This window comes from Brienomyrus brachyistius, chromosome 5 (assembly GCF_023856365.1).
Source record: "Brienomyrus brachyistius isolate T26 chromosome 5, BBRACH_0.4, whole genome shotgun sequence".
Classification (NCBI taxonomy): domain Eukaryota; kingdom Metazoa; phylum Chordata; class Actinopteri; order Osteoglossiformes; family Mormyridae; genus Brienomyrus; species Brienomyrus brachyistius.
The window spans coordinates 32,628,397-32,654,658 of record NC_064537.1 but is presented as its reverse complement, the minus strand read 5'-3'; the positions used below and the strand labels follow the sequence as shown (position 1 = coordinate 32,654,658).

At 44.3% G+C, this 26,262-nt stretch overlaps 2 protein-coding genes across 2 annotated transcripts in view; both read right to left on the bottom strand.

Annotated features, from left to right (window-relative positions):
* ubald1a (UBA-like domain containing 1a) overlaps window positions 1–26,262 on the bottom strand; it is a 400,799-nt gene that overhangs the window by 217,761 nt on the left and 156,776 nt on the right. The gene's annotated exons all lie outside the window — the stretch shown is intronic.
* rnd2 (Rho family GTPase 2) lies at window positions 5,358–24,777 on the bottom strand. The gene is made up of 5 exons (XM_049015154.1): window positions 24,441–24,777; window positions 23,643–23,730; window positions 11,955–12,064; window positions 8,790–8,924; window positions 5,358–6,603 (listed from the first exon to the last, which is right to left on the bottom strand). The coding sequence occupies exons 1-5, from the start codon at window positions 24,540–24,542 to the stop codon at window positions 6,358–6,360; spliced, it is 681 nt and encodes a 226-aa protein (XP_048871111.1). The 5' UTR covers window positions 24,543–24,777; the 3' UTR covers window positions 5,358–6,357.

The window sequence follows — 26,262 nt, the reverse complement described above, 5'->3', positions numbered from 1 at the left end:
CTCCACCCCAACCATCTGACCAGCAGGCTGTGCCTCTACAAAGATGGATAACGTCACTCCTGATCTGTCTTTAGAAGATCGCACGCAGGTGTCCTTGATTACGGCGCGGGAACGAGGATGCGATTAAACGAGGAGAGCACGTCGCGCGCCTAATCCTTATTCAGCACACGTGGAGTTCCAGCAGCATAACGATAAAGAGCTCCGTCTCCTGGAGACCATGATGACGTTCATTTATTCTACAGTGAGAATTAATAAACCACCAAAATGATCCATAATCGCAACGTGAAACAGTGTCGTAAAACGACGGATGTTTGGACGTGTTTTTTTCCCTTTACTTATGGTGGCAACACACACAAATCTTAATAATCATGGCAAAATATTCATGTTGTACGAACGTTATGAAATAAACGTTATGACAAAAGTTTAGTTTAAGCATATATATTATTTTGCGTAATAACCAATTCAATTAACTTAACTGTGTGCGCTGGTGGAGTTAATTCTGTTAAAGAATTTAATTAGTAATTTACGTGTCCCAGCGCGAGCCACCAATTGTTTATCTGTGGTAAAAAAAATTCATATGAGAAATTCGTATTGAGAATCGTAACGTAACCAAAAATTGTTTAATTTGAAATTTCATTATTATTATTCTTTGTTTTCGGTAATAATTATAATAAGAATAACATCATGTGTGCGTCTAAATATAATGAAATAAATAAATATAAATATGACCAATATAAATAGATCCAGCAATATGGTCTCCCTGGCATTATTATTTAATAGGATTCAATGTACATCACCGGCCCAGACAAGAAGTATCTCATTTCCTACCATTGTTTTGTGGCCAAGAAACACCGATATTTGTGAACTGTGAAGGAAAACGTATTTATTTTTAAATTCTTATTCTTCTTATTTCCATTCTCACTTCGATCATTTTCGCCGTCATGTCTCTGGAAATTATTAGGTCGTTTATTAATTCTCATTTACTGAGGTTTCGGGGAAGAAGCTGGGTGTATATTATTTTGCTCAATTTTATGTAAGTTTGTAAGGCTTAGTCTTATATTGGAAAAAAAAATTAATATTTAAATGTAGTAGTTTTGCACGACATAACTTGATATTATATGCTATAGTTTGTCATTTCGATGAGCAGATCTGATTATCTCTTTGCAATACGTATGTTTCCGTTTTTAATCATTATTTTATTTCTACTTTTGAATGCCATCTTAATTTTCAAATGTCCTCTAAAACATAATCACGAATCGTTTGTAGAAGCCCTTACGGGATGAGGTTTTTATAGTCACCATTGCTGTGACTCATAATATGCATATTACGCTCTTTCGGTGCATGCAGATCACTGTTTTTATTTGTATTTTGCTAATGTCTCCATAAACTGGAGACTTTGATCATCTGACCATGATCAAACCCGTAGTCATGCCATTATCGAGGCATTTTTAATTTATTGCTTTCGATGAATCTGAGTTTGTAGGCAATTTTTATTCACAGTTTTCAAAATATGTATACCTTGTTTCACACTGGGATTTAGCATTTTTTATATGTCAGGAAAGATTAAATCCCTCCGAAGTGGTTGGTGACACATGTGTACAAATGTGATAGGCTTCTAGGCCTAGTACTAAAAAGTCGATTGATGACAATATTTCAGTATGATCTTAACTACTTGCCACTGAAAGAACAAGGCAGACCAAAACTGTATTCCAGGGCTATTCAAATCACGGTCCTCAAGGGCTGAGCCCTGCTGATTTCCCAGCATTCCTTTACCTGTGAGCCAGGTGGGCAGCCTCTGGCCAATCAGAATCAGTAATAATTAAACCAACTACCTGGGACAACTGAAAACAAGGCATGGATTTGGAATGTAGGTCCAGATTGGAAGAGCCTTGCTTTATTCTCACCTGCAGTCCTGCTGTTAATCCGGATTTATACTATAGGTACGCCTATAATGGATTAATGTTAGGAAATGTGTCTTATTAAGGTGCAATGTTTTTACCAAACATGCCAACGATGCAGTCACTGTGCAGTATTCTCGGACATACCATAATGCGTCGAACGCACTGAACATCTGATATTAACAATCTGTGACGTAAATCCAATTCCTGTATCATTTACTCGATTTTAATTGCTTATTTGAATGTAATTTCTTGCTGTTTCACTCGGTTCAGTGCTTGTTCATTCTCTTTCTCATCTAGACCGATCTGCTACAGTTTGTGGTAAAAAAAAAAAAAAACAAACATTTTTTTAAATTGCACAAGGCAGTGACTGATTCTAAAAAATATGTAGGTGTGTTTGTGATTCGCAATTAACATCCAATGAATTCATGGACTGTTACCATGAAGGAATGAGTCAAAGAAAATAATTATCATTTGTTTACTTTGGTGTTAGTCGTGATGTTTCTCTGTCTTGCCTACAGCTAAGACACCACACTCTGGATTTGCACAGCAACAGGGGCCCTGTCAGTCATGGATTGGTCTTTGGTTTCTGACTCTGTCAATGAAATCCAAGAAGAAGGCTCCCTATGTTTCGATGTTAGCCATGTGTGGATGGTTAGCTTTTGGGCCACCACTGAGGATTCAGTATTGAACGATTACAAAAACAAAAACCTACAAATAATGTCAAGTAAACCATCCATCTTTTGTAGCCATTTGTTGTATTCGGCATCCTGAGCCTATGGGTGTAAAGCAGGGCACAGCTGAGGCTGGGACACCTACACATCACAGGGGGACACACACCAAAGGACAGCCAGCCTCAGTTCACCTCAGCATATTTCTGCACTCAAGTACCCAGACAAATCTCTATACTAATACACAGAGAAAACACGCTCAGAGACACACACAGAACCACGGTGTGGACTTAAGCCCAGGTCGCAGAGGTGTGCAGGAACAGTGTTAACCCCTGCAGCACCACACCACACCTATTGCAAAGTGTTAACATTTTATTATACAGTCTTTTTAAGCAGGAAGTTATATCCGAGTTTTTCAAACGTAGCCCCACTTGTTCGGATGGCAGTCTGCCATCCACATAGCCATGTCCTTCTTCATGTACACCTTCACCTACTGTGTATGTACTGTGTCCTTCAAGCATATATACTCAGTAAATATTTCACTATGCACTCTTATTCATTAATGTAAAAGGCCTACTGTACTAAACAGTGAGGCAATATGCAAAAAAAAGCCAAGAGGTGGATTTACTGCATAGCTAGGCATTAAAATGGCTAAGATGTGTAATCTAAGTCAGTGTTTCTCAACCCAGTCCTCAGGGACACCCACACAGTCCATGTTTTTGCTCCCTCCCAGACAGACCACATTTTTGGTAGGGAGCTGGGAAGGAGCAAAAACGTGAACCAGCTGGGACCGGATTGAGAAACACTGATCTAAGTGACATTCAATGTGACGTGATTGTTGGTGGCAGACATGGTGGTTCCAGCTTGTAAGAAGGAAGACCATAGTGCCTAGAGATTACAGAGAATGGTCCCACATGCAAAACATATCCAGTCAGCAGCAATTCTGTTTCCAAAGACATGTTGTTAATGAGGCATCACCAAACGCAGAACTAATCAGTCTATGGTGTGGATCTGGGGACAATAAAGGGGTCCTACCTGACACTATTGACGAGACACCTAATAAAGTGGCCACTAGATGTAATTAGGTGTAATTCACCATGTACTCCACTCAAAGTCTGAGTGTGTGCCAAGGACTTCGGAGAGCCGTGTACCCCCTCCCTCCAGAAAAACAGGGAATTATGAGCGTGCATTCTCACTGGCCCGCAAGGTACCGGCAGCCCCCCAGAGTCGCTGAGGTGATCCCAAACATGTCTGCCTGGACAGGGCCGGTGCCTTCAGTGGCTTGTTACAGAAAGCTGTAATTAATGTGCTGTGACAGGAGCACGTTCAGTTCCCAGAGTGGGAGGGTGGCTGAGCTGGGCCGGGGCAGCCCTGCTTTCAGAGCTGTGGGATTTGTGGGCTTGACCGGGGGGGGGGTTGTGACTTCTGATTGTGGGTGTCAGAACAGCTGCCACTTTTGAGGTGAATTGAGGGGAGGCTGGCAGTAGCAGTGTGACACTTCTCATATTCCCAAGCGTCAGTCCAACTCTGAACTGTTCAAACATTTTACCAATCAAACTGGAGGCTCTTTCTTGCTCTAAAAAGCTTGTTTCTTTTAATCAATGACTCATATGAGGCAGGACATTATACCTTTTGGTAATAATACCCCAGGTGTTTGTATGATAAATAGAATAGATTAGACTGAGCACTTCTGGAAAACCGTGAAACAATAATCAGTGGCTACAAATAAAATGCATTATTCAGCGGTAATCAGAACAAGCATGTGGGAATTATGAGCAGCTGTATGCGATTGTATGTGCTGCTTTAGGGTGTTTTAGTAGTTAATGTGTCGGCGGCGATGGAGATTTTGCCGTCGCCTGGTGGTATCTGCACTAGGAGCCCGCTCACCGGGGTCCGTCCACCAGCACCGAAACCCTTCAGGAACTCAGCTACGGCCTTTGTCTAAAGATAAAGGTGATAGACAGTCCCAGGTTTGGTGGAGCTTAATGATTCAGGGGAAGCCAAGGGCCAGCTTTAGCCTGCTCTCTTGTCTCACCTCCCTTGGATCTACAATGCTAATCCGCTTACTTTTCACACACCCGCTAGGGGCATCTGTCTATCTACGCAACGTGCGGGCACCAGGGCGATGGCCCCCTCTTTCCTGACCCCTTTATTATTTAGAACAGGTCTGTACAGAGCTGTCTATATTGTATTGCGTTATGGTCTCTCAGACCCTGTCACATTCTAGGTAACTTCCCCGTGACACGCAAAGCACTTTGACACAAGAAGCCCCTGACTTTCCATCCACGATGTGCTCCCAGGTCTCAGCGCAGCGTCAAAGCCACAAAATGTCACCTTGTCACTCTTCCCTCTTATCCCAGAGTCCCTGTGGACTGCAAGACGTTCTTTCAGACCTGGGCAAATTGAGGAGATCTGCTGCATGAAGAGTCCGGGCAGCTGAACTCCTGAGTATCTTGAGGGTCCCTATAGATCAATATGCAGATTTCCCAAATACTTGTAGCCAGCAGACCAACCACCATCAGGTTACAGAATGGCTGGAAGCAACATATATATATATATATATATATATATATATATATATATATATATATTTATTTATTTATCAAGCACAATCTACAGCCAGCAGAGGTTGGCAGGAAGCTAAAGTCAATGGGACTAAGGATGTTACCAACAAGAAAGAGAAGTTGGTAGCGCGAACAGACCCGGAACCGTGCCGGCTGAGCGGTTGCCAGGTGTCACACGAACAACAAAGCTGGCCTTCTCTGTGAACGAAACCCCCAGAAGCCAGTCACTGAATGAGTCAATTTATTTCCGCATCACACATACACATCCCAAAATACTGCGAAACAGCCCGATACCATTATTCTGGTCTCCGGTTAATGTTACAACATAAAAATCTGACAGAAAGATAAAAAAAAGACAGAAAGAAAGGTTCTAAATAAAGTTTAACGCAATCCGTATTTTGAAAACAATCGAAAGAAAAACAGATAAATTATAAAATTAAATGTGTAGAAATATAAAGTGACTTTAACTTGAAAGCACTTGTGGTTTAGAGAATTAGTCCTGCAGGATTTCAAAACCTGAAAACATACTGAAACACTCTCTAGCCTCTCTAGTCATCCCACAAGCTGCTTTTACCCCTCAATTTTCTATTATAGTTGTGCAATTATTTTATCACAGTTTTTTTTTGTTACAAATTGCTAGAGTAGGATATTCTATATGACAGTAAGTTGTGGTCTCAGCTCTAAGCTAAGAGCAGAAGTCATTGTTTTTACAGATCACAGGTCAACCACTTATTGATTCTGATGTCAACTGATCAGGACCAGCCACCAAAACATTTAAAGCCATTATGTGGCCACATGTCACACTGCGCAAAAGGCCCAATGCTCCAGAAATCCCCACTCAACCTATTTCCATTGCAAATCGCTGCATTTGACTACTGAGATCCCCAATCCTTCTACATCTCCATTCTTCTCACCTCCAGTGCTCAGCTTGCCATCAGCTGCTTGGCACAGCCAAAATGCACAGTGGAACATTACTTAAGTCCCACAGTTCAGCACAAATAAAAGTGAAGTCTGTACGCTCGGTCGTTTATATTTTTAATTTATGACATAAAGCCTCGTCTGCCCCAAGAACTTAAGCAAATCGAAGGGTCACCCAACAGCCCTCCGCAGCTTCATGTCCTTTGCTGCTTTCCTTGTCTTTTCTCTCAGCAGTGCAAAGATGACATAGAAAACAATAAATAGAGTTCCTCTATCATACATATAGATCTCTGTTTCTCTGCCTTTCTACATAAGCACGCAGCTCTTGGCCCGCTCCTTCCTCAAGCCCGGGGTGTGATCCAGGACCTCTTGTTGGCTGGGTGGCTGAGAGATCCTCTTCAGGCCACGTCGGGTCGTGGTGCGCTTCAGGAGTTGGCTGCCTACTGACGCCAGCGTGGTCACGTGGAAGACGTCCCGCACGCTGTTCTCTGACATTTTGGAGGAGCATTCCGTATAAGCCACCGCGCCGATCTGCCGCGCCAGCATGCTGCCCTGGGGGAGAGGAGATGGGGTCAGGAGCTTTGCCCTACTTCCTGTTTCAGTGTGTTACCCTCACTGATAGTACTGACCATACTCCTGCATGGTGCGGAGTTATCATGCCAAACACATTCCCACCAATCTAATGCTTTCACCTCCAAGTTAACCAGAAGGGAACCTTTGGACCCCAAGCCCCTGTCCCGTGCCCTACATAAAAAGTATAGCTACACAGACAATGATAGTGTCGGGCTGGAAATGAAAATGAAAGTGGCTTAGGTTGGGCTGGGCGTCACTCCTGGACTGATCAAAAGACTGAAGAATATGCTAATTAAACTGTAAGTGCACCTACATATAACTAGACTCAATTAGGGGATATCTAACTAGATATCTAATAAGGCTTTTTTTGATATATACGTAGGTCACTATGGTGAAAAAGAGATTAAGGTGGGGAGGCAAGACGACAAGAAGCCTGAATTTTTTGAAGCTGACTGGCTTTTAACCATGAAGCCCTAGTAGATAAGCATGGCCCACTATGATACCATAATCATGCGAGACTCCCTCATTTAAACTGATAAGGGGATCGTAGCCCATTGTGATGTCATAACAAATAAATAAACAATGGAGAATGAAACATGTGGGAAGCCCATTATATTCTCACTGGAGTTATTTGTGTATTCTTGGCCTTTTCAGGTTTAGGCTCATTACCGAAATGCTCTCTTTTCAAATCCATGGAAGGATGCTGCTGTTGCACTTTCTGCACTTTCTAAGCCACCAATCTTTAAGCAACTTAACAAATTTATATAAGTTCAATATATAAATTCTACAATATATATATAAGTAGAATTCTTCGGAACAATTGATTTACTGAAAATCTACTCAAGGAGTTCATTGTCAATTAGTACAAAATAACAGTCCCCATCAATGTTGCCACTGTCCCCACACATGCGTATCAAATTCCTTGAATGTTTTCAGCAGTGACAGACCCAGAACCATCTCATTTTAGGGTGTAATTCTAGGGTGGGGGGATGTAATTGAGTTACAAAGATAATTTGGAAGTATTTCCTCTCAGTGGATTTGTTAAACTCTGATTGGTTAAAAGAACTATCTGGGAAGAAATGGGACACTGACAATTTGTTTTGTGCCCAAAGAGCGAATTAAAACCTTGTGAGGACTTAACAGTTGTGGTCCTGTGGAGACTGAATTATTAATTTTCTTGAATTTTCTTGAAGACTGTTAGGTAACTGTGTCTTGGAACATAACTTAGTTACGTTGGGTTAAGATTTTCTATCTGCTTTATCTCATTCGCTTCACGCCCGCTATGTTCCCCTCTATCACCCTTCTTTTTGACCAGAATGCAAACATTCATTTTCAATCCAGGCTTCCTCAGAGGGAAAGATAATTAACAGCAGCATTGAAATCAGTGTTGTACGGGACTCAATTTACATGGAAAGAGGCTATTAAAATACGCAGATTAAGAAAACAAAGGTTTGTGTTGCGTGTACCTGGGGGACACTATGGCAGACAATCATAGTACTCATAAATTTCATTTTGTTCTGCATTCAAGTCCTTTGATAGTTGCATAAAAAAAAAATGTCACGTTCAGTGGAAAAGCTGCTATACTGACCCAATGCAGCCAAAAATAAAGATAAATAGCAAACACATAACAAACAGGATTTTTAACAGAAAACAACAAAGCAGGATCTATGAGGGTTTGTTAACTGTAAATACGTCCCCCTTATACCATATGCCCTTTGTGGATTAGTCAGTCTAACTCAGGCATTTAGTCAGGTGCCGAACGAAAACATCCACCACAGCCGAGAAAGCTTGGGAATTTCCCACACTGTCGCCTGTGCCTCTCTCAGAAGCCAAAACATGCCTCCTCGCAGCAATCACACACAAAACATGGCAACAAATTCCAAAGGAAAAATAAGTTCAAACCACAGAATTTGCATAACACCGAATCCCATGTCAAGCAACCCAAACAGATGACACCCATTTGAATAATGTCAAACGATGATCCTAGTGCTCATGTGAAAGTCAAATCCTGGGCTTTGTTTTCACCTAAGTGCTTATCTGTGTAATCGGCATTAGGCATCATAAGGTGTGGCGCTAAGCTGCCATCGATATTGACAATGGGCCCACCAGCATTCCTTCGGTCACCCTGCTTGGCAATGTAACGGCAGAGCCGGGGGTGACCTCACCTGCTCATGAGTGACGGGGATGAGCCTCTGCTTGGACAGCTCCCTTAGCGTGCTCAGGTCCGTCCGCTTGTCCAGCTTGCAGCCCACCAGGACCACCTTGGCGTTGGGGCAGTACTCCTGGGTCTCCCCTTGCCACTGCAAAGGGGACGAACAGAAAGAGGGGGCACTGTGAGCACACGTCTGAGGTGACAGCCTCAGGGATGTTAACAGCACACTGCAGACGAGGCTGCAGACTCAGGCTGTGTTGCATGAGATCACCTATACAGTGACCTAATTACACCACTTCATTATAAGATGACACAGGGCCAGTCACACTTTCACGCTGCATCTCTATGGAACCTGAAGACAAGGATTTTCCTTAAGATGTCCTGGATAATGGTCACTGTGAAAGAGCGACAGTGAACGATGCTGAAATCACATGTACGGTGCAGGTGTTGTGGGAGAGCAGTGGGGGTTTATGTTCCTGAACCTGTTAGCAGAGAAACCGTCTCTCACAGAACAATGCATTTTGCAGAAGCGCAAGTCGTCATGACGTAAACCTGCCAACATGTTTTAACTCAACCTTTGCTGAGTTTACTTGCTGTCTTTTAGCCACTACAGCCCGATTCTGAAGTATTTCACTGAAAGCATCAAATAAACTACTGGCAGAATTTAACCTTTAACCCTGAGGTCTAGATATTTAAAGCCTAAAATATATAACCCATCACTTCTTAACCCGCCTCAGCCAAAGTATGTGTGTTGCTTGGGTAGCCAATCTTGACCCTGAACGCTTAATGTTGTCTGCTCTCATACAAAATCTAGCTATACTTACTGTGTGAACACGTTTTCTGTTTTATATACTTCCATGCATAAATGACTCACCTATGATTATGTAAAGTGCTATTGTTCTTCAGCTGTCATTATTTAATTGTTTCTATTATTTACAAATTAAGGGCTTCCTTTATCTTGCAGAAACTGGGACAGTTTTTTTTCATCCCACTGTGGCACTGGAAAGTGAAGAGTGCACAAGCACAGCTCTCACACTTAGAAATCATGCACTGCATTATACTGTAGCCATTGCCTGCGAGTCAACAAAACCTAGGAACCCTCCCCCATCCCGGTGCAGAGGAACACACAGCCTATGATGTCGTGGCTCTTGAACCGTTGGCTGAAAGCCGTGAATAACGTGGAAATCCAGGTGCGGGACACACACTGTCCCCCTCACTGAACAATCAGAGATAATTGAATTATATACTGTAGCTCTGGTCCCCTGATTAGTTAATCATTTCGCATGTCGCGTTTTTCTTTCATATGTTACGGGAAAGTTCTGAAGTAGCTCTTTACGTTTCCTTAAATAGAAGAACGGTTCTCTGGACTTTGACCAACAAGGAGGGTCTCCTAATACATATTCAGCAGACAGCAGATTAGAGGGCATTATGCTGGCGGGGGTCAGGCCCCCCACTCTCACCACTCCCCAAAAACGGTAAGGGAGAGGAGGCACTGTGTTCTCACCTATAAAAGCTTATGCAGGTTCAACAAATCTCCAGCGATGAGAGTAAGTGTGATACATCCTGCGGGGGCCATTGGGGGGTGGGGTTAGTTGGGGAGCGGCCGTGGGGGCTGGGTGACTAATAGACAACGGGCTGAAAAATATACAGGCAACAAACGCAACCAAAGCTCTGAAGTAGAGAGGCTCAGACAAGCCTTACATTTACAGAAGAACTTTGCTTTTTTACTTTGAAATGCCTTAAGATTCTTATGGCATTGGGAAAATCAGCACCAAATCCATCCATCCAAACATTAATTTTCCATTCTCACTTGGGGGGGGGGGGGGTGGAGTTTATCCCGGAAACAACAGGCACAAGCAGGGAATAACCCAAGATGGGGCACCAACCCATTGTGGGGCAGCATCAGATCCGTTGAACAATTAAACAAAACAATTAAGCTACTTATGATGAATTTATGTTTGCCTCTGTATTCTTTATATCTATTCAGTAGTGATTTTTACATTCTATTTTGTGCCTGGGTAACTGAAGTAATTTCATTTCACTTATTCATTATGTCAGTGTCTCCCAAGCTGAGTCTATTTGGGGGTCGATTTCTCTTTCATGAAACATCAGACTTTGAACCCGAGTCACAAGACCTTCACATGCGCGGGACTCTAAAGCTGCTCCTCCTCCTGTCCGCTTTGTTTCTCAACATCTGCCTCATTCCCAAGAGGCTCAGAGGGTCAAATAAGCTCCCAGAAAAGGGGCCTGGCTAAGTGCCAAATCAGTGTATATACAACAAACCTCCCCTTTCCACTCAGCCTGAGGATATATACATTAAAGTATATACTTAAAAAACTACAAATCTATCTTCCAACCACTTCTCCATTTCAAGGTGGCAACACATAGTAACAAATTTCCGATTTCTTATTTATAATAAATATTTATTCAGCATTATGGAATGTAACAGTAAACTAGTAGCCAAAATTTAACATTTTTGGTATTACTCTTTAAAAATTACTACACAAATATTGGCAGTAATGTTTATAAACAATCAAAGAATATTATAAATATCAAACATTGGGCTATTAAATAAGTAACTGGAGCAACAGTTGAATTGTTCTGCGATCTCTAAGAACTGGAAGTGTCTCCACAATTGTGGCCACTACTGTACAGTGCTTTGGCTATATAAATAAAATACGGCGATTAGCTTGGCAGCAAAAATAATTCCTAGCTGCCTTTAGTTTCTTTAGCCTTGTGAGCTCTGTGCTGTAATCCGGTAATTTGCTGAGGTCGCCAAAAAATGACAGAGACCTTTGGGTCTCACCAGTCATTGGGGGCAATACTGGCAGCTGTAGGTCGCGTCCCCAGTCAGCCCTGAGATCTAATGTGCTGTGGGGGGGTGGGGAGTATTAGAAACTGGTACCTTCTGCACTCTCTGACAGGAATAGCACATCGGGGAAGTGACCATATAACTGCACGTGCAACTAATTCATAGCAGGAAAATGTCTCTGGTGTTAAAAGAGCTTCCTGGGCCTGTAAGAGCTGGGGTTGGTGGATTTATTAGATTTTCAGATATTTGGTATATGTGACAATAAGACGTACAGTGTTTGGGAATCAGGTGTAATTATTGCTGTGAGAATAATGATGCGTGAGAGAAGAGATTGATGATGTGAACAGGAGCAAGAGAAGTTCTGACCTTCTTCAGTACGCTGTCCAGCGTCTCCGGGCGGCTGACATCAAAGCAGATGAGCACGGCGTCCGAGTCCGGGTAGGCCAGAGGTCGCACGTTGTCATAGTACGAAGAACCTGTGCACACACACACACACACACACACACGTCAATGTCAATCCTGTCTCATGGAGGGATTTCTGCACTAGCACAGACCGCACTTAGCATACAGGCAGGATCCCGAACACACACAGAGCCCCCCCCCTCCCCAAGCCCAGTTATATCAACACTTTGGCCCCATTCCGCCATCACCCTGCGACTCTTCGTCACACCCCAAACCTAGACAGGGTGTGCAGAGCCACACGCCGCCACTGGGGGAGCTGTGCATGAAATGTGCATTAAATAAACGATCACTCAAAGTGTCACACCCTGAAGCCGAGTGACACATGCCCTCCAGCACACCTGCGAGAGGTCAGATGACCTACTAGGCTTCAGAGCACACCCACCCCCAGCCCGTATAGGGCACCCCGGGAGAAAGGCCAGACAGAAGGCTGTGCCCTTTTCCCCGGCCCGTACCGCCACCCCTCATTACGCTTCGCCCCCTAAGGCGGCTCTTCAGTGCCAGCTGCACATGCTGTGGATGCAATGGAGACACGACACCCCGGTTCTGGCCTCCCCAACCTCCATTAAAGCCCCCAGAGAGGAGCAGCAGCCTCCACCACTTCCGGCTGCATCTGGGTGCCATTCTTGCCAGCCCCCCAATGCCAATGCACCCCTCTGAAAGCAGCAGAGTGCCAGGAAGACAATGCTCCATTCAGCGTTCTGCAGTGTGGCTTTGCTGGCTTAAGATTCTTTTAGCCTGTCATGGATCCTACTGACGAGCACACAACTAATACAATAATTCTATTTGCACTGTCTGGGGTGTCACTGCCTGCGATGCATGATGGGAAAGGAAATGAATCCTGCATATTTCAGCGTGGCTCCACCCCTTCAGAATTCGATATGGTATAGCACACCTGCGACAAGTTAAGAAACTGCCCTCCTAGCCGCAGGCAAAGCCTTCGGCTAGCAGGGCGGCGGCCTAGCGCAGCGAGTTTGCTCAGCCCATACTTTACTGCTGCCCCAGCAGCTCCTCCCTTGTACACGGGCCCCGCTTGCCTTCCCTGCTACGCGCCGTGCCCCACCGGCGCAGTGCTACGCCCAGCTCTCAACAGGAATGCGGCTTAATTGGTCACACATGGCGGCGAGGGGCAGTTAACGGCGGTGTGTAATACACGTTCACACGGCCGGGGTTAGGAAAGGCGCCAGGGGCACGGAGAGGGGGGGGGGGGGGGCGACATGAGAGAGAGGAAAGGAGACAAATAAAGAAGGGGGAGAGGAAGGAGGGGAAAATAACAAATAAAGGATGGAGAGTTGAAAGAGGGGGAGGTAGGCTCGAGTAAGGCCCGGGGCAGCCGGGAATATATGTCAGGGGATGTTGTCGTGGAAGGAACCAGAATTATTAGGAAAGGCGTAGGAGCTAGCGGACGTGAAGAAGAGCGACTTAAAATATCGCAACGCCCAGTGGGCAGCAGGCTGACACTCCGACATCCTCCAGGAGGCCTAAGCGAACTGGATGGACGTCAAATAAGCAATGTTGACAAAAAAAAACAAAGGTATATGGAAGACACGGACAGCACGAGACATCCTATTCAGCCCAGCCAGGAGGGAAAAAGGAACTATAACAACCAACTGCCTGAATATGACGAAAAACGGGGCGCCTGGCTTCAAACACAAGCACCTTCACAATCATACGCTCCTCGTGGCTAGAACAGAATTATTCAGTTATGCATGCCCCAAAGTGGCTGATGTTTCCCCAACACTGCACTAGTGTAACTCGTTCTTTTTCCAGGCCATGGTGTAGTAATGTTTTAGCTTTTTACTGGGCTTCAAGAATAGAGCAAACTCGAAGTCCTAGGGGCAGTCAGAGTCCAGAAGATATTATAGACACGTCAGCTACAATGTGAGTCAAAAGCACTGTCTGTGTGTCAGTTGACTTTAATAAGGCCATCAAGACCTGGGGCGGAATTAAACCCAGAGTCTCCTGCTGCATCCACCCTGTGACTGGAAACCGACTCATCACTCTCACACGCAATTCACACGGTGAAGAATCGTTACCGTCTGTCTCCGTTTGAGAATTATATCCGTTTCGTCTGAATACGTCAGCAGCCCATTGGCCTCAGATTGAATCCTTTGAATTATGAAACTAAGCTAAGAAAATGTTTCCTGGCAAATAACAGAACTGGGCGATTTAGCAGGAATGCAGCACATGACTGCTGGTCATAGGAAAGACACATTTGTCATGCACCTTCTAACGAACATGAATCGTCCTTTGATTGACTTGTCATCCTAAACACGAATGAAAATGAAAGTGACAGCAAAGAGAAAAACACTTTTAGTGAAAACCCAAATTGCGAAGTCTGTACATCATTTATATTTCTGGTCAACCTGCAGATGCTAGAAGGTTTTTGACCACTCTAACGCTAATGGTCAGGCCAGCATTACGATGGGCCAATACTCTAATTCCACATAATTATTTCATGAGATTCAATATAGATGCTGCAGTTTCACATCAGGCCATTGCATTCTGCTTTATTTTGAGTTTTCTCGGCAAGTTTCTTTTTAAACGATGTAATGAGCGATGAGGAAAGATGCGTCTCCATGACCTCTGAATAGGAACCATCTAAAATGCTGTGCGGGACAATTAGCATAAGCAGACAATGCAATCACATTTGGCGTGCAGCTTTGATTATTTCAGATTAATTTTATGCTGCACTGAAACTCCCCTCACAGCCCCGCCCTGTTCAAAAATATAAACATTTCTGCTACTTAAGGTCAGGGTTTGCACCCCGATCCAGTTTTCCACCAGGCCACAGAACGCTGGGAGTAGAGTTACCACCCGTACTGTATATTAAGGCATCACCGCATATTGGGAAAAAATACAGTAGTCCGTATTGATCTGATTTGTCTTGTATTTCTGTACCAGTGTGTGACATTTTTGTGCAATATAAACCAGCCCGCAGACATCAAAAGGACAGAAACTCCTGATGTCCTCCACAATCACAACCCTGCTTTGTTAACCTCCAGCACTATAACAAACAACAAAAACTAGGCTGAATCTCACAAAACATTGCAAAAAAAATGATGAGAACACTTCATTCATAAATTATGTATTAAATAACCCCTGTCCCAAAAATATGTGTTTCTAAACGGGGATAAAAATAGCGTGTAACTGCAGTACTACAAGCTTGACAAAAGGGTTACTTGAAAACCCATAACAGCATTATGAATCATGTGTTAATCTCTAGCACCTGACTCCTGTCTGGCCATTACCAACAGGCTGCCAATGCCTTATAAGTGCCCATTAGCTTACATTATAGCCCTCAGCCAGGTGATTATTGATCTTATATCCCTGTGCCAGGGGCCTCTCAGGAAAGCAAGACCATTCCCAGCTGCACTAGGACGACAGTCTATCATGTTCAGCTCTGTAACTGGCTCGGAAAGAGCTAAAAACTGGAGCGATGAAAGTTACAAGGTGACAGTACAGGCCCGTTCAGCTTTTCTCTCGTTTCCTTCTGATATTTTGTTGCACCCCGCTGTCACAAAGCAGAGCTATTGGTATATTTGATTTTTTTTGTTGCATTTTTGATCTCTCACGCTCCCTTCCTGTTCCTATCTGTCTGCATGCCAATGTGTCTGACATTTCCTCAGTTAAAAGAAGACCGTGTTCCCAAAATACTGGTTTTAATCAAAAGCAAGCATGTGTCTTTCTCTGTCTGAACTGCTAATGGCGCTCTACTGAACTGGGAGGGGGGGGGTCCCTGAAACAGCCACTCTGCACAGCACAGTGTGTCATATCTACCCTTCACGTTCACCCAAAAACAGATTATACATGACAGCGTACGTAAATATGCAAACAATGTTATGTTGACAACAGGAACAAAGGGACCAGACAGGAAATTCCAGTTTAGGACTAATTTGCCTGGTGGTTTTATCAGCTGGAAGTGCGATGGGAACTGAAGAGATGGGCATACCTGTTTTTTTGGGGGAAGTGAGGGGATGAAGCGAGCTCTCCCGCCCATTGTTTGCCGCCCTTCCGCATGCACACCCAAGTACCAGTAAAAATGGCACCACCTTTCAACACAATGTTCCTCCATCACACTTTGAACTGCCGCCTGAAAGTCTCCTAAAAAGCATGAATTGCGAGCTCTGGACTCCGATCTACGATCTATATAAAAGGCTCGGCTTGCAGACACGTCAATACAAACTGGGGCCATTAGCGTAGTCCGACCGTGAACTTGCCAGCTGTTTCACAGTCACGTTATTTTAGCTGATTCTCAGAAACTCCATTATGCAGTTACTCGTGCTTTAGAGCCGTGTGTGAGCCGCCTCGCCGAGAAGCTATGCGCTGTCACCTGCCCTTCCCTAATGTTTTTAATTGCTGCTTTTGAAGAAAGAAAAAAAAAAACAAGCACATACACAAGAGAAGAAATTATGCTTTCACTCAAAACAGCGAAAAAAGCACCACCTCCGAAACCTGGGTCGCACGCTCTCATTTAAAGAAACGCAGAAGAGGATGTCACTCCTGCACGTGAGCAAACCTTGGAGCCAATGATCCAACACCCACATAAATGAAATGTCACTAACTGATTCTGCTCTTACCGCACTGGCACAGTATTTTAATAGTTCAACCTTCCAGGTTGCTTCAGTACAAAAAGCACAACGGTTTAAAGCTTCTCTCCTCTCTTTTTTTCAGTCTTCTTCCTGCCTGGAAGAATCACCCTTGCACGTCGTCACGGCCATATTGGGGGGTCTGATTTGCGGCTGAGGTGCACAGCGGGTCTGAGATGACGCGAGATGAGGAATAATGAGCCGCGTTTCTGCGGTGGCCAGAAGGGGTAAGACACCCAATTACTCAAAGGCATTCGCACGGGAGTCGTGTGAGGAGAGTATGACATTATGACAAAGTTCCTGATGACTTCAGAAAGAAGGTGGCAGGGCCCAGCCGGTTTAATGGCCAAACGATCTGCTTCAGACACACACCCGTGACAGGCCATGCACCCCCCGGCAGCCATGTGGCCTCACACATACCCCCCATGCCTGAGGGGCGTTAGATTCGCTGTAGGATAGAAAGGGAATAGAGGTCACAAGGGTGGGGGAAGGGACAGCAGCGAGGTCACCCCCCCCCCCTCCCAGCCAGACAGGCCCTGCATTATTAAACAGGAAGCGCATTTGTCTCTGCTGTCCCAGGAAAAATCATCGTATTGCATTTTCGGGAAAAGAAACACGGTCAGCGAATGGGGTGAGAGTAGCCATTGACTCGGAGCGTCGCCTTTGTTGGAAAGTATCATGCCACAGTCTATAGGGGGAAGGGGGGGGTAGGACTGGCACATTATGACTGTCTGCGGCTCTTCATCCAGCCCCACCTCCCTTCACACACACAAAGCACGGCATCGTCATGCGCTTCTCCTGCTTGGCTCCATGCTGCCTATAGAGTCGGGGGCCACTGGGACACACAGGGCTGTCTTCTACCACGAGGGCGGCAAAATAAAAATGTAAATGTAGTTGAACAGGAGCCAGGAAGAAGATGGGAAGAAGCCTAAAGGAGAAGGCAGCAGACGGTAGGTGGACTCTGAGTGGCTTAATAGCCAGTGGACCAATTTCATGGGAGGAATGACGGGTAGGTCAGAGGCACAAGGCCTCTAGCAGGCCAGCTGCCATGAGCCCCTCCAGGCAAGAGGAGAGCCACTGGAAATGGGGGGTGCTGAAGGGGAGACACTAGCACTGTGTAAAGTCCTGCATTCTCAGACCCTCATGCCCTCAACCTGGGGGCCGTAGGGTTGAGGCACAAAGACTGCGGAATCGGGTCTGTTTTAATTGCCATAACAGGCACAGAAGGTTGGCGTCACTGGGGATATGCGAGCGTACTGGTAGGAGCGCTCTGGAAAACCTGCGCGCATCATATCACCCAGTCCTGCCTGCACTTTTTACTTTATTTTTCGACCGGTGTAAGTATAGATGGTGATAGACACCAGTGTATGAACATTTAACTTGCAATAATAGCTGCTAATGTGTAGCCTAACAGGAAATAGCTGTTCTCTTGCTACTTAACACCGAGACGAAGTCAAGCGGAACCCATGAGCTCATGACAGTAGGACACAGAGGACTTCACCCCGGAACAGTGGTGCACAGTTATGTCACAAGACTTGTTACTATGAGATCAGTTGTACCAATAGCAAGAAAGAAAAACAAATCTTCTACAAGTAGCAGGTCTGTTTCTGCTTCTCGCGGCTTCCTCCTCACAGGGGACCTTGTGGGAGTTGGGCCATGCGGCACAAGAGCGAAGCAGCAATCATAAGCAGACTGTTAATTCTACACCTGTTCCACCTACTCCCTCATGTCTCCCGTTGCTCCTCCCATGGTCTCATCAAAAATACATTCTCCTTCACTCTCTGAACCCCCCCGGCAGCTGAGAAAATGGGCCAAGCAGCACAGTTACTCAGAACTTCTGACTGGCCCTTCACCCTGTTCAGTCCATCCGAACTCTCCTCCCCCGTTTTTCTGATCAGCTTAGATGTAACAGAGAGGTCAGTGGGTCAGGGCTGCTGGGATTCCCATGGGGGGGGGGGGGGGGGGGGTTGTGGCTTAATGAGGAGTAGGTTCGCCTCTCCATTCAGGTCCATTCTGGGGCGGCATGGCATGCGTGAGAACTATGAGTTCAAGTGTTCAAAGCATGAGGAAATGCTTGGGGCGGTACCAGACCTGCAACTTAACGTCCTTTATGCAAAAAGGCCGTTAAGGAAGCTCGCCATCAATCTAGCTGGTTCATCTATGGACAGATTTTCATGATAACCGAAAGACAACGAGTGCCTTAACCACAAACTGGTATTATTGAATTCCTTTGTGAGCCTTCTGCCAGAACTACCTGTGAAGTAAATCCTACAGGGAAATAAACTCCGTTTGGATGACTGTGGTGGTAGAGCTGAAGTTCTGCTCAGTTAATGGCATTATATGCTTCTGTACCTTAAAGGTTTAACCCATGTAAAATATGGTTTGTTTTCCTAATGAATGCACCAATTTCATTAGTTGCAGTAATGGCGAGATTATAACTATGACCCTCTAGATAAACCACTGAATTAATTAATAATAGAATTTCTCATAGTAGTAGTCATTTAATTGGGTTCTTGCTTCGTTTACTTGTGGCTCTGGTACCAGCACGTACCTAGACATTCACTGGAAGCTCATCCCAGCCTCACTTATGTCCAGTCGTCTCCCTAACAGCCATAAGTTTCTAACGCGCTATTTGCCTGACTTGTACGTTGATTTGCACAGTACCATGTCTGTCACAGTGTGTGTCAGAAGCACAGTGCTAGATCACAATAAATGTAAATGCAAGATGTGATAATAATACCGAGGACGAAGTGTGAGAAGGAGGGTATCACGCATGAATGCGTAAGGTAAAAACAGAGTACCACAAGAAAGCAGACAGAAGTAATGGAGCTTTACTTAAGCTGCATTGAAGCTTTAGGAAAACATGTTATGCTGAAGGAGGAAGGGGAGGGGCTAGTTAGCGACGACGAGAGGAACACTGGCTGAACAAGGAAGAACGACAGGGCTAATTGCCGCTCCCGTGTTCCTGTCAGCAGACGGGTCTCCCCGGAATCTCTTACACCATGTCCCCAGCTTGCAGTTAATCATGGTACTAATGACCTGGAGAAAAGAAGGGAGAGGGGGAAACAAACTCCACCCCATCTGTCCTCCCTGCCAGGCTTATTGTCCCATGGGCTAAAGTTACAGGGCAAAACTCTGAAGCAACAACCCTACTGGGGTGAAAAGACCCAGGTATGAACTACATCTCCCAGAAGCACCTCTGTTTAAACAGACGCATGTATCTGTGTTTAGGGACACATGGAACCCACAAGGTCACCGGTTCCTTGAACACAAGCACGGAGACAAACAGTGACAGCTCATATGACCAGGCCCCATCAGCGCACCCTGCCCCCCCAAAACTCTCAGCCATTCATGAAGAGGAAAAGTCAGGCTCAACTCTCATAACGCAGGAACCCAGAGCCATCCATGACAGTTACGGCAGGCAGGTCCACGGAGGATGAGGTAAGGCCCCAGGGGAATCCGCTTCAGACTCAAGGGAGCCATGCTGCAGCCTTTTATCCCTCAAATCCCCAGAGCGCTGGTCTCTGGACACACCGTCCCCTTTGCGTTCCCTAGTGACAACCCCCCCCACCCTCCTCCAGGGGCTTAGGGCACTCCCACTGCAATTTAGGCTTATCCCAGCATGTCTGAAGTGAGACTACTGACAAGCCTCAGTACACAGCACTGACATAAGCAGCAGTCAGCAAACCAGCAGCAATATATGTGTGGTGATAAGCACTGTGTACCGTGATGTCATAATGGGGGGTGGGCAGGGGGTGGGCTGGTTTGGAGTGGCTTCACTTCATGCATTGATCAGTTGTTCAGCTAAATAAAAATAAAGTTGTCCTCCGAAGAGGGGCAGTGATGGTTGGGCATTAAAAAAAAAAGAAAGCATGTAATGCCTCTGGATAGATCTCATATCGGCACTAAGGTCCCCCAGGTTAGCTGGCGCTGCTACGCCAGGGCTGGGGGGTTTGTCACATATTCATTCCAAGCTAACACTCCCTCAGCTGCTATGAGGAGTGTGTAGTCAGGTGCCTTGGCAGTTGTTGGTTGGGTTTTGGGGGGGAGGGGTAAAATATGCATAAACAACTTTTCAGTGGGGCAGATTCTCCTACTGAATGCTATAAAAAGGTTTCTAGGGAAATTGCCCAATGATGAGTTGGATGCCTATTAGCTGCGTTTAGAAAGACCTGTATTTACCTCAATGGGAGTGTCAATGTCCACCCCCATGCAACAGGTGTTATAGGCAGCACGTACATCTAATCAGACTCTCTGTGTAGCGCTACTAATAGCAGCTGAGTAACTGTTTGCCCAGTTACCAAGACCTGTATTATCAGATTATGATGATTGTCAGCAATCACTGGCTTTCCATTCCAGCTGCTCAAATGAGGGGAAAGAATGTTACACTGTAATAGATATTTTCAGGAGAACTGTACTAGAGGCCAAGCACCAGAATCTCTAATCAAAGCTGGCTGATGATTTTAGCATTTACTCCCCACATTACCATTGACATGTGAAGCTCTTTGCACCGAACAGCAAAGCTATTGTCAATGGGCAACTATGCCAAGTTTCCAGAACTAGTCAGATACCATGTAAGGAATCTGTCTGGCACACCTGGAGCACACACCCAGCCATTGTGTCCCTGTCTCTCTAGAGCTACAGCTCTGCGCGTAACGGGGCTTCTTTGCTTCTTAATCACCAAAAAATTGGGAGAGGCCTTTAAATGCAGGTGCGTACACCTGTTTTTCCAGCCCGTGGCAGTTATGAGATTCGACTTTAACCAAGAGAAAATTCCAGACAAAGAAGAAGCACAGTGAAATAAATATTTTTCAAAATACCACGATGCAACCATATGTTTGTAATGACTTGTTGAGTTATGTCTCGAGCTTCCGAACATTTGCACTTTAAGAAAACTTAGTGGAGCGCGCAGCAGAGCGTGCAACCGATGCTGCTTCTCAGCCCAGCTGAAGATGTCAAAAACAACATGATTTGGCAGCGAGTGAATTGCTGTGCAGTGTTGCGCAGACAGAATGAGGATATGGAGGATGTGAACTGAAAATGTGTCACATGAAAGGATCGTAGAGTATGTTCACCCTTCATATTTTATCCATTGGATCTATGATAACATCCCCCCCCCCCCCCCCCCGCACTCAAATAGCTTCTAAGGAGTTATAGTAATGGAAAGTTTGGGCAACAGAGCTGACATCTCTTGCAGAAATAAAGTGATTGACTCTAAGCCCCTTGTTGGTCTGCACCCTTGCCCAAAAGCAGCTACGTGCCTCCAGAACTGTGGCCTCCAGCATTCCTGCTTCGCCCACAGGTAGAAGTTACCTGAGTCACCGCGGCTTTGCCCAGTCCAGCTCAAGGTCGACATAACTCACTCTATTCTTGTTATGAGTCAAGCTAGTCTCATTTATTCTCTCAAACACCTAAGTCTCCTATGTAAACATGCCGCCATCAGTAATTAGCATTTTCCTGCTGCTTTCCACACCTGGAAGGAACCAGACTGGTTAAATGGCTCAACCTCCTGTCGCCACGTTAATCAACGGACACAGCGGCATTATCAATTGTAATGCGTACCCTGCAGAACAAACAGTGATTACAGGTGCAAACGATCATTCTACAGATATTGCTCCACATTGTCTGCAAATTAGATCACATAGGGGCACTCAGACAAACATGACAGGACAGGTGGCCAAGTTCCACTAATGTGTGTTTTGTTTACACTTTGTTTTTTTTTCCAGTGTGAAACTCAAACAGTCGTGTAATCCCCAGAGAGGACAGGTCTTTTGTTCTCACCAAAGGGGTTTAACAAGGACTGTATGCTGGGAAGACAGGCCAGTAACACTGAGCGTAGAACTTTATCCAGTTAAAACCAGAGGGATTAGCCAATGGCCGGACTCCAGTGGTAATAACTGCTGAGGACTTGGCTATGTACTGCCCAGTTCTATGTCTATAGAAGCCACATGCCTTTGTGGTAGCGTGTGTATTTTAGTGCATAAATGTGAACAGGAGGGAAGCTAATGATGTGTGTATGTGTGTGTGTGTGTGAGAGAGAGAGAGAGAGAGAGAGATATGAAGCAGTGTCAGATTACCTTATATTTATTTTCTTACTCATTCAGGCTTAATGTCAAGCTCTCAGTTGTGATCATGACGTAATTTTTCAGCGATTGGCAGGGGGTTCTTTGCTAAGGAGGAAGAGCTAATCACTGGCTAAGTATCACTGGGTCTGCTAGGAATGGATTTAAAACTGCTACTATGCACTTTCCAGCTTTGGAAGGCATTAAACAAAGAAAGGAAATCAAAGCTGAATGCAACACCCATTGTTTTCTGAGTCAATGAATCAGTGTCAGTTATGGGAACAAATGATTTTCAGTGTCAATAAAAATGCAGCAAATTAAAAAAAAAATCCATCCAACTACCACATACCACAGCTATGCTAAATTTACATGTAAATGGCCACACACCAGTAAAGTTATCACCTTCGGGTACCGTCGTTAGATCCTATAGTAAAAGCTATGATACAGGGGAAACCGGTGCGATGCAGAAAACGTGGGCCGAGCATCATCCGATGGCATCAGTAGCGCGCAATGAGACGGGAGAGTCACTGACGTGGTAAGTTGTTTTAATAATCGTATGTCAGAAACCCCCAAGATAAAAAACACACTAAAATTATAACTACTTATATGTAGTAAATACAGAATGATCTGGTCAAATCAACCACAGCCGCGTCAGGTGGTCGACAAAATACATCTATAAGAATTTCCCATGTATTTCAAACAAATTTAACCATTGCTATACTGACATGTGTGTGCGTTTCTACTCTTAAACCCTGACTGTAGTGCCCTTACTTTTACTTGGACAAAGTCCAGTATCCCGCATAGTACTCATACGATTAGACCATCTGTTCGAGTGTATGTCAATAAAAAACCACGTCTAGTCATTGCGTTTACCGGGAGAAATAATATAACTGTTGCTTTTATATTTAAGCCATAAATACAAGAAACAAGTCATGGCTATTTACCTGACGTGTCCCACATGTTCAGTTCAATCCTTTGTTTGTCGATTTCAAAACTAGCAGTGTAGTTTTCGAAGACTGTAGGGGCGTAATTCTGCGGAGAAAATCATGTTTTACGGCATTAAAACGCCAATCCGTCCATTCAACAAATTCGGTTAATTAAACACGGTCGCAATGATCCACGTTTGTTTCCGAGTTTTTTAGGACTACCGGTAATTTTACTGGTAGTTATCCAGTACTCGCGTATCTTATCTGTGTATTGGTGCCGTCATTTCTATTGTTTTTGCTTTTACTTTTTGTACCTTAGTGATAATAAGAAAACAACTACAATAACGTCGAGGAAATACGGTTAAGTAAGAAGAACTTAGTGTCATTATCTTGGGTAGATATACTAGGGCTCAGTAAACGAATGCACCTATTAAAAGTGTTATGATTTTAAAACATATTCAACATAGCCTATTCAGAATCACTTACACCTCTATATCATAAAATAAAAAGAACCATGCAATAATCTCACAATCGCTTAGATTCAAAGCAGGCAGGTGCTAAATGAATATTCGCCTTCAATTAATTGTTAATTTCGTGAGTTCAATAAACGTCATTTCATAGGAAAGTGTGTGAGTCTAAACAGTCAACCTGTAAATTTTTAAATTGATTTATTTATACATTTTCGTTTCCCATAAATACAGTATCGGAGGTGATGTCTAGATAAAACAGTTTGATACTTCTGCGCACACGCTGTACCGTAATTATACAATCACTCTTATAACATCACTTTCAAAAAGAGACACATGAGACACGTACCTGAGGATAGTAGTCCTTCGCGAACACATGTAACAAGGCTGTTTTGCCACATTGCATATCCCCAACTACAACAATCTTACATCGGATGCCCTTACTCGCCATTATGGTCTGTCAGTGTCCCTTCTGGACCAGACTCCTTTTAGGGTCCGATGGGCTTTGGGCTAAAACTGGATGCGTGAAAATCCAAAGGGCAGCAGAGAAGCTGCGTCGCGCTCCTCGGTCCTCCGGCTTTCCGCTCCCTTCAGTCGCCTCGTCCCCACTCAGCCTTTCAGCCTCCCCTGTTCCCACGGTGACACTTATGCACTAGGCGGCTGCAGACTCATCGCCCGAGCATGCCGCTTCCTATAAACTTAATTCTTTTTTTTTTCTTTTGGGCCCCTCCCAGCAGCTGATATCGCCCAATAAGATTGAGGCGAATCCTACTGGTTTTTAATTCAGATAGATAGATAAATGGATGTACGTGGGTGTTTTAAAGTACAGCTTTACGGCTTCTGAAATTTGTGGGGAGAAAATATTATTTTTAAGCAAAGGAGGGAAAAATACATGACCATTTATGATTATATGGCAATACCAACTTTTATAATAAAATAAACCAAATTATAAGTAACATTCGCCAAATGTAATCATTCATCTTTCTGGCTTCTATGTTGTAATTTATGTTTAGATGGCTAATAATCCCTGGTCCCCCAACTATGCTAAGACATGTACTGTTACAAAATTTGTAGATAAATGGATGGATCGACGTATGTTAGATGGATGGGTGATGCCCATTATTTTATGCTGAATTATTTGCCATACATTGATATTAGCTGAATGCAGCTTTTGCTGTTTCTTTTCCCCCAATAACTGTCGTTTGCTCTTATTCGCCATTTATGTCCGCTGACTTCTTAAACTTTCCTGTACGGTGATTCGGAAGCGAATGTACAAGACAGTAGCCATATAAAGCCTAAATATCACACTTAACTTACTGTTGAAGGCGAAGTAATAAGAGCTCTGCGTTTTTTTCTGTTCATTTGATTGACAAAGTGAAACTATCAAATTCTGCTACGAACCCGAATTGTTTATTACCAGTTTACTTTCTGCCATTGGGCTCAAACACCCTGGTACATGTTTGTCACACATGCGAAGTGAAACGTCACTGGCGACCCGTAATAGCTCGAGATGATTGTTCCAAATGTCAACGCATGTGTTAGCAATCAAACACCTCTGATTTCATCATAACTTTAACCTTTACTTTGTTTCAATCACGACCCTTATCTGTGTGATTTTTTAATTAACTCCTTTTTATCTGGGATTTTTTTCATAGCCTATAATTTGGTTATTTGGTTTATGGAAACGCAAAAAAGGCCTACATACTGGCACCGATGGCTATGAACTGGTATGTTGTCGCCATCTATCGTCTTAGATATGAATTTCTTCTTCTAGGAATTCCTTGTCAGAATACGTAACTTCATTGCGGAATATCAGTCATCATATGTAAAAATGCATCTCCTCAAATTTTGTGAATCTTCAGTGAAAATGAGGACTGGGTCAATAATAAAAAGTGTACAATTATTTCAACTGTTGTGGTTGTGGTGAGCAGACTGAAGAGGGTCTGTGATGAACCTTTGGTGTGACGGGGTCAGGAACTGAAACATTTTCATAATTTTTGAGTCCATTTCTCTTATCCTTCTTTGGAACAGGAATGACGACGGGCGTTATAAAGCAAGCAGGAACCCTGCACTGGTCCCAGGACCAGTTAAACAGATCAGTGCATCTAGCTGGTTAGCACAAGTTCTCCAGTGATACAGGAGAGAGTTCATCCAGAGCAGCAGCTTTCCTG